A 9,115-nucleotide genomic window follows, 5' to 3' on the forward strand; every position below is an offset into this window, starting at 1 on the left:
TCTTGTCTCTTTTTATTTTTCGATACAAATTTTAAAATCACCTTATCTAACCAACACAAAAATGTATTATTTTATTGTTATTAGGATTGTGATAAATCTAGAAATTAACAGAGAGAGGCCTGACATCTTTGTGATTTTGAATCTTCCCATCTAAGTATGCTTTTCCATTTTCCCAAGTATTTGTTTGTATCCTTCATGTCTAATTTAAGGTGTTCTTTATATCAGTCTTATGCAGACTTTGTTGTGCTCCTTCCTAGGTTTCACATCTTTTGAGTCATTGTAAATGGAGTCTTTTTGTCTGCTAAATATTATAGCTGGTTTTTGTTTATGCCTTATTTATACCTGTATATTAATTTTATACCTCACTTTCTTAATTTCCTTTTTAATTTTCAAACTTTAGATGATTTTCATGATACTCTCATGGGCTTTCAAACTATATAATCTTATTAATTGCAGAATTTTAGTTTTTTAATTGATGCTGTAATAGCACAAAGCAAATGATCAGCCAGATACAAATGCTAATTTTTTTAAAAAACCCATCTCACTGCATGCTGATCAGATGCTAATTTTTATGTTACAGACTTTTTATCAGAAAACGATTACTATTATTACTTTATCAGTTTCTAAAACTGTCCTGTGGTACTTTTTATCCAATAAAAGAACAGTAAGACATTAATATATTTCTTTGATTGTATTAGGCTTAGCAAATTAAAATAAAGGATGCCCAGTTAAATTTGAATTTCAGATAAACAATGAATAATTTTTTAGTATTAAGTATGTCTCATACAATATTTGATAGTCTCTCAGTACATTTGCTTTTTATTACCTTAAATACCATTTTGGTATTTCCATAATGCAATGTTTGAGAAATACTTATTGTAAAATATTCCTTGATTATTACAAATTCAAATTAAACTGGGCATCCTATTAAAAAAAAAGACTAATGTATTTCATGAGTTTTTATTACCTTCAGCTCCTGTTTGAGCAGCTCTTTCACTGCCTGCAAGGTCAACCAAATTCTGTAAGATAGATGAAATAAATCTTTAGGAAAGGTATTTTGAAATAATAAAATCCAAACTACCAAAAGAACATTTTAAATACATGCCATATTTGAATATCCCATCTGTATCCTTGTTTCCCAGCTCACTGTTTAGGCATTCCCTTTTATGAGTCAAACTATTCTGTACCTTTCCTTCTTTCTTTATAATATATTCTCCATAATTCTGCCAGTGTAGGTTCTGTTTCCTACAAAGTCCAAAATGTTGCCATGGTGAATGATTCTTCACAAGCTGGCACTTGCATTGCTCCAGCTTTATATCTATGCATCCCTTACTCTTGCCTCTCTACCCGAACTACTCACTATTCTCCAAACACCCCCCCATACTTCTATACCTCCAAGCAGCAGCTTTTTGCTATTGCCTTTGATCAGTTAGTTCTAATGTTCCAGTCTGCCCCTATTCTTTATTCAAGAACCAGGGCAAATGTTACCTCCTCAAGATAGCTTTGCATACTTTATCCTTCTTCCCCTACATCTTGAATGAACTGCTCCTTCAACTGCATATCCAGAACTCTTAATAAATACTTATAGACTTATTTATAGATGGGACTTATTCTTAGAGCACTTATTCTATTGGGCCAGTCATCTGTGTCACTAACTACACTGTAGCATCTTTAAAAGCATGGTCCTCTCTTTCATTTCACAAATATTACTGAAAAAAGCGACTGCTTATCATGCTCCAGGTGGTGCATTAGGTGCGGGGATACAGCAATGAACCAAACAAATAAGGTCTCTGCTTTCATGGAACTTACATTCTACAGAAAGACTGCTGATTAGAAAAGGAAAAAGATAGACAAATAAGAAACACATCGTGATGAGTGTAACAGAGATAATATAAATATAGAGTTGGAAGAGGACAGAGGGAGGGACTGAGTAGATTCGCTGGACTGGGTGGCAGGGAAAGGCCTGGCATTAACCTAAGATCTAAGTGACAGAGAGGTGGGGGCCAGCTATGAAAAGATCAAGGGACACCGTAGTCTAGTCAGAAAGAACAGCGAGCACACCTGGTCACAAAGCAGAATGTGCTTGGTGTGTTCACAAACAAAGTAGGACAGCTGGTGAAGTGAAGACAGGAGAAGATAGGGTAAGAGTCGTAAGTAGGCGTCAGATTATGCAGGACTTTGTGAGCAAGCGTAAAAAGTTTGAATTTTCTAAATGCATTGGGCAGCCATTGGAGGGCTTCACACAAGGGAGTAATACAACCCGATTCCACTTCCTACAGGATCCACTGTGGCCCCAAGGTGGAGGATGGATTGAAGAAGGGCAAGAATGGCAGCAGGCAGCCTCATCAGGAGGCTGGTGCAGGGATCCAAGTGAGAGGTGACAGCAGTTTGGGCTAGGGAGACTACCTGTGAGTTAGCGGAGTGATGTTTTGTTTATTCTTTTAATCTTAGAGCCCAGGAGCATGCTCGGAACATGGTCAAGGTTCATCAAATATCCTGAATGTGTTAAAAGAAAGGTAGAGACCGAGCACGGTGGCTCACACCTGTAAATCCTAGCTCTTTGGGAGGCTGAGATGGGAGGATAGGACAGGAGTTTAAGACCAGCCTGAGCAACATGGCGGGACCCCATCTCTACAAAAAGACAGAAAAATGAGCCAGGCATGGTGGCGTGCCTGTAGTTCCAGCTCGGGAGGCTGAGGAAGGAAGACTGATTGAGTCTGGGAATTTGAGGTAGGAATGAACAATGATGACCCCACAGCACTCTAACCCAGGCAACAGAACAAGACCCTGTCTTAAAAGGAATGAGCTTTAAGTTATCTCTCTCTATGGAGATTTTCAAGAGCATACAGGTATTTATGTGTTGTTGTTTTATGGTACTACCTCAGGTACTTCTTTCTCTAAAATACTCCAGGAAGTCTAATTTTTCTTGCATAATATCCACTACGATGACTTAGATGCATAATAAATGGGCAAAGTAGTAATGAGGGCAGTAGGAGGAAGGTATAGATGGCAACCAGCTTTCATAGTCAAAGGCACTAAGAGGCCCAGTCTATGAGAGAGGGGCTCCAAGGAATAGAAGGAAGTAAAGTAAAACTGGTGAAGAGTGGCTAGATCTTGTCCACAGAAGACAACAGAACAAAGCAGTTGTGAGTATATTAGAAATCTGTATGATGTACTGAAGAAAGGAAGACCAAAGTCGAGGAGATCGATGCAGTAATTCAAAAGAGATGAGAACCTAAATGAGCATAACATCCATAGGAATGTTCAAAGGTAGAATCAGTAAGAAACAAGTGAATAAAGAGAACGGCAGAAAAAGATGAGTCAAAAAACTCAGGTTTCCAGCCTAGGTAATTGAGATAATGCTTGTTTTATCAGAAGAAAAGAATATTCATTATGGTTGGAAGGAATTAATTTGGTTTTAGGTATGCTGAAGTTTGAGACAACAGCGGGACACAATTATAACAATCTTTAGGAAGATATGAATTAGGACTTAGAGACTATAAAATATATATTTGGCAGTAATCAACACAGAAATGATGATAGAATGCCCGAGGGCAATAACTTCAAGTAAGAAAGGCCACAGAACACTTCCGAGTTTTTGTTAGTAGGGGAGGACAAAAGAAGCCATGGGAGAAAACAGAGAAGGAACAGAGCTAAGAGAAACTGAGTAGTATTATCCCATCAAGGCCAAGAGACAACCTCAAAATCTAGATAGAATAAAGCTCCACCTCTAAAGAGCCAGGAGATGACTCTTTGGGGAAGACTTCTTTCCAGGAAGATTCTTACAGTCACTGGGTAGCCTGGAGGGCTGGACCACCTGGACCATAAATGACAGAGCATCAAGGAATCTGAGGAAAATCACCAAATACATCACTGATGATGCTAAGAGTATTAAAGCTAAATTATTAAGAGAAACATTAAATTATAGTAAACTGTCAAAGGCCAGGGTTGGAATACAAAACAGAGGTTAGGTTTTGGGTTCTTTTTGTTGTTCAATTAAAACAAGATTAAAGATTAGATATCAAAAGATTAAAATAAAAATTAAAGATTAAAATAAGTTATATACTTTTATAGCAAAATAACTAAAGTGAAGTTAGGATTGGATATTAAGAATCCGATTTTACAAAATATGAAAATGAATAAACATATTATTAAATTTTTCCTGTGAAGTTTTTTTTAAATCAAATAGGGTAATCTTAAATCATATCCACACCAAGCTAAAGAACTGAGGCCCTGAAGACAGAGAGTAAAGCAGAGGAAAGGAGTAAGAAAGATAGTGATTCTGTGCAGCAAGAAGGAAACAGGAAGTTTACTTATGTAGATAAAAGGAATGTTTGCATAATGCTTATATTCACTTATTCAACAAACATGAACATAAACTATGTAATATACAATGTGTTGGGGCTACAAAGATGAATGCAGTATCTCTCCTCCATCTTCAAGAGATTTATAGCCTAAAACACTATGTTTATAATACAAAATATATTTTCTTATTGTACTTAAGAAAAGCCTTCAATAATGTGACTTATTTTTAACCATCCCACTTAGATTTTTGTTAATCACACAAGTCTAAATCATATTGGCTGAGATTAAAAAAAAAAAAAAATCCCCAAATTCTAAGAGTACTTAAACTCTTAAATGTGTACAGAAAAAAATCTACTTCATTAGTGGGTAAAGAAAGCCTCAACTCCTATAGTTCCTACATCTAACTTTTAGGAGATGACAGCCATGACATAACAGGAAGAAAGACTCTCTCAATTTTTCCTACAACATTTCAGCTAGTAAACTGATGCTACTGACAAAATGAAACTGCCAATTGATAGTCCCCGCCCCATTTAGTTAACAGTTCATATTAAACCAAATGCCCGGCAGCTAAATTAACTTTTGTTTTGGCCCATACAGTACTTTATCATGGCTCATTTATACTCACCAAATGGGACACCTTCACAGATCCTTCACAATTAGAAGGCTCACCCTTCTCTCTGCTTTCCAAAATCTAGATAGAAAAGGCAACTTGTATAAAAATTAGTGCATTCTTACACAGAATAATGAAAAATAAAGTACCATAAAATAAGAAGAGGAGTGCATCCAGTTCAACTCTCTAGGCTCAAAATAAAACCCTACCACCAGATGTTGTAGAAGAGAAAGATGAGAGTGAGAGAGAGAGAGAGAGAGAGAGAGAGAGAGAAAGAAATAAAACCCTACCACCAGATGTTGTAAAGAGAAAGACGAGAGACAGAGGGAGGGAGGGAGAGAGAGAATATTACCTACCATCCTAAAAATTGTATGAGAACGACTGCTTCTCTGATTCATTTTTGTTTTTCCATAATGTCTGTTCTCTGTAAAAATGAGTTATATTTCAGCTGCAGATATATTAAAATCCAACGGAAAACAGTAATTTTCATTTTAACTTAATAAAGTATGATTTGAAGTCTAAACACACTTGATTGAAAAGATAGCTTTTATAAGGGTTTTAAAGAAGTACAGAAGAAAGTCTTACTTTCTCCCTTTGTGATCCATTTCAAAGCCATTTCTGATGTATAAACCACTTCTTCTGTGAGATCAGCAACATATACATTCCTCTGAAACAAGTTTAATTGTGGAAAGATTAAAGAAATAGAAGTCACTTAAAAGTCTGCTTTTCAAAAAGAAGGTACAAACTATTACAGAGTTCATTGGAAGTTAAAGGTGGAAAATGGAATCATTATTCTATAAGAATATAACAAGCAACTCCATGAATAATTTATTTCCTATACCAAAGCACACTAAATTCTAACTTGATACGTCCCTGTTGCTATTTTTAGGCACTTAAACCTATTAGAGCTAACAGTATTTTAAAACTATACATATTATTTAATTCCAGTAAGTAAGTTGATTATAATGTTTGGTACTCACATTGACATCTTCTCGAATTATTAAAGGTTTCATTTTTTGAGTGCCACAGAATAAATCTGTAATGGTTTCGTTGTATATCTCCATGTAAGACACACGCAAGAGAAATTCCCTATCAGGAAACTGGAAGAAAAAATATGTAAAAACATCAGTGAGCATCCAATTATGAAAACCTACTATTATATGCTTATGTGCTTATATTAAAGAGGTAAAGAAGGAAGTTATGTTTGTAAAACAAAACCCATGATTCTATGCTGACAATAATCAACACAAAAATATAAAAGCATTGTTTCAGAAATAATGAAAACTAATGTATCATAAAATTAGAAGAGGAGAGCACTCATTCCAACTCTCCAGGCTCAAAATAAAACTCTACCATTAGATATTCTTATTTTAATGAAAACGCTAATTTAAAACCAAGTCTTAACTAATTAGGTTGCCTACTCTGGCCTTGTACTTCCCTTCTCCTTTACCTACACCCACTTTTTACTGTTCCTTTATAATCACTAGCTAGTAGTTAAAGGCAATGAGGAGCAAACCATTCGGATAAGATTTTCCTGTTCCTTAATGACTACTTTTTCTTGCAAGTATTACCGTTGCAGGATTCAAGGGAAAGAATGAAAGAACTTTAAGCTTTAAAAAGTAAGTTTGTGGGGATAAAAGTAAATCTGTGCCATGCCTCTCTTCTTTCCCCATAATCAAGAGATAGCTGTAAATTTACTTCATTATGACACAAGAAAAACACTAAGATTGTTGCTATTTTTACCAGTTTATACTAGAAATTCAGCTAAGTTATTTACCTTCTTAATTTTTTGGAAAATGTCATGAATTGCCCTGGGTATAACTCCCAAGTGATCTTCCGAACCCATCATAGTATACGTTTTTCCTGAAGCAGTCTGCCCATAGGCAAATATAGTCCCTGAACAAACAAAATACACACATATAAAGATTAAAAACGAATCCGCAGTGGGTAAAACTATCAATACCTTTTGCACAGACACCCAAGACTAACATGTTTCTGCAACACTGAGCGAATACAAACCATTGTAGCCTTGTATGGCAGAATCGATGATTGGTGCTGCTATTTCTTCATACACATTTTTAGTAGTTTCATTACTATGAAAGACACGATCTACAAAACAACAACACATTTGAAGTTAAACCAAATAAATCAAATGTGTTTTCATTCTGAATTAGTAATTACCCAAAGAAATAAAATTGCCAATCTAGGATGATAAAATATTTAAGACAGTATTTTCTTCCACTTTTTGGTCCTTTGAGAAAACCTGTCCTTGAGGTAAAATGTTTTGGTCCTCAAAAACAAAAAATATACTACAAGTTAATGATCCTGTGTGTTTTTACAAGCCAGTAGGCCGTAGTGGGGGTCTGGAATCTGTCTGGATACAAATTATGTAACTGTGCTTTAACTATCAATTTATTATCCCACTTATCGTACGTGATGGCTAAACTATTTTTTGTTTCCAATGAAGTTTACAAAAGGCTTAGTCTCATCTTTAGTAATAAATCTAGTATTATTGATAAGCCTTCTGTACTCTTAATAGCAAAAGGATAACAAGGATAATTTTTTTTTTTAGAGTGCGTGGCGTCAGCCTAGCTCACAGCAACCTCAAACTCCTGGGCTTAAGCGATCCTTCTGCCTCAGCCTCCCGAGTCGCTGGGACTACAGGCATAATGCCATCATGCCTGGCTAATTTTTTCTATATATTTTTAGTTGTTCAGCTAATTTCTTTCTATTTTTTGGTAGGAATGGGGTCTCGCTCTTGCTCAGGCTGGTCTCAAACTCCTGACCTCAAGCGATTCTCCTGCCTCAGCCTCCCAGAGTGCTAGGATTACAGGCGTGAGCCACCACACCCGGCCAACAAGCTAATTTTTGATGCTATTATATCTTACCAAAATTGAAGGATTTACTTCCATCAACTTGATAAATGGCATTATTGTCAGTTTTCCAGTAAACTTGGGCAGTTTCTCCAAGTTCTTCTTCTCTAAAAATACAATAATACTGCATTTTACCATAATTGGTCATAAAAGTTATGTTATAGGAAGGATAATTTAAGATTGAAAAATATTTTATTTTGAGATGGGGTCTTGCTCTGTTGCTGGGACTAGAGTGCAGGGGTACAATCATGGCTCACTGCAACCTCAAACTCCTGGGCTCAAGCAGTCTCTTGGCTCAGCATTCCAAGTAGACAGGACTACAGGCCTGTGTCACTATGCCTGTATTTTTTGCAGGGGATTGGGGGATGGTGTACCCATATATTGCCCAGGCTCGTCCTTTTTTTTTTTTTTGGAGACAGAGTCTCGCTCTGTCGCCTAGGCTAGAGTGAGTGCCGTGGCGTCAGCCTAGCTCACAGCAACCTCACACTCCTGGGCTCAAGCCATCCTCCTGCTTCAGCCTCCCGGGTAGCTGGGACTACAGGCATGCACCACTAGGCCCGGCTAATTTTTCTACATATATTTTTAGCTGTCCATATCGTTTCTTTCTATCTTTAGCAGAGACGGGGTCTCGCTCTCGCTGGCCTCGAACTCCTGGCCTCCAGCGATCCTCCCGCCTGGGCCTCCGCAGAGCTGGGACGACAGGCGGGTCCCGAGTGCCCGCTGACTACGACGCGACCGACGGCCCCTGCCCTCGGGGAGCTCACGGGCAGCCGACTAGGCGCCAAGTGGCCGTGACGGCGACGGGAAGACACTCTCCCCCGCGCCCGGGTCACGGCGGGGACGGCGGAAGGGGCTCAGCCGCGGGAAAGCCGGGGCGGCGCCGCCGGAGAGGTCTGGACGGCGGCGAGAGCTCGAGTTCGGCGACTCTCGCAGCCGGAAGTACCGTCCAGCTCTCGGACCCCGCCCGCCGCCCCACCGACCGGGAAGCCCCGGATCACCGCCCCCGGGAAGCAGCCCCGCAAAGGCCGCAGGGCTCCCGCTCGGGCCGGCCCACGCACCTGCTGCTGAGCGGCCGCACCCGCACGCAGACCGCCACGGCGCCCTCCTCCGCCATCCTCTCCAGCCGGGCCCCGGGAAAATGGCCGAACTCCTCCGGCGCTTCAGGGCGCAAGGGCCGGCCCGCCTTTGCGTTTAAAATTTCCCAAACGCCGCCTCTGATTGGGTAGCGTCCTCGTGGCGTCACGGACGAGTCCACCTGCGGCGCGCTGTGGGGGAGCGCGATGCACGCCGGGCTGGCGGAGAGCGGCCGTCGCGGTCAGAGCCGGAC

General features: G+C 39.3%; 1 protein-coding gene across 5 annotated transcripts in view; it reads right to left on the reverse strand.

Moving 5' to 3' along the window:
- CENPE (centromere protein E) overlaps positions 1 to 8,944 on the reverse strand; it is a 68,241-nt gene extending 59,297 nt beyond the window's left edge. For 4 of the 5 annotated variants that reach the window (XM_045537339.1, XM_045537337.1, XM_045537340.1 and 1 more), the window contains exons 1-9: positions 8,847 to 8,926; positions 7,804 to 7,895; positions 6,935 to 7,024; positions 6,693 to 6,811; positions 5,896 to 6,015; positions 5,501 to 5,582; positions 5,272 to 5,339; positions 4,931 to 4,996; positions 968 to 1,019 (exon numbers count right to left, since the gene is read on the reverse strand). In XM_045537339.1, the coding sequence (XP_045393295.1) occupies positions 968 to 1,019; positions 4,931 to 4,996; positions 5,272 to 5,339; positions 5,501 to 5,582; positions 5,896 to 6,015; positions 6,693 to 6,811; positions 6,935 to 7,024; positions 7,804 to 7,895; positions 8,847 to 8,902 (745 nt within the window). In that variant the 5' untranslated portion in view covers positions 8,903 to 8,926. Of the gene's footprint in view, positions 1 to 967; positions 1,020 to 4,930; positions 4,997 to 5,271; positions 5,340 to 5,500; positions 5,583 to 5,895; positions 6,016 to 6,692; positions 6,812 to 6,934; positions 7,025 to 7,803; positions 7,896 to 8,846 lie in introns of all 5 variants that reach the window. The other variant, XM_045537336.1, reaches the window with a different exon arrangement.
- Between the last annotated feature and the right edge of the window lie 171 nt (positions 8,945 to 9,115).

This window comes from Lemur catta, chromosome 26, assembly GCF_020740605.2.
Source record: "Lemur catta isolate mLemCat1 chromosome 26, mLemCat1.pri, whole genome shotgun sequence".
Taxonomy (NCBI): Eukaryota; Metazoa; Chordata; class Mammalia; order Primates; family Lemuridae; genus Lemur; species Lemur catta.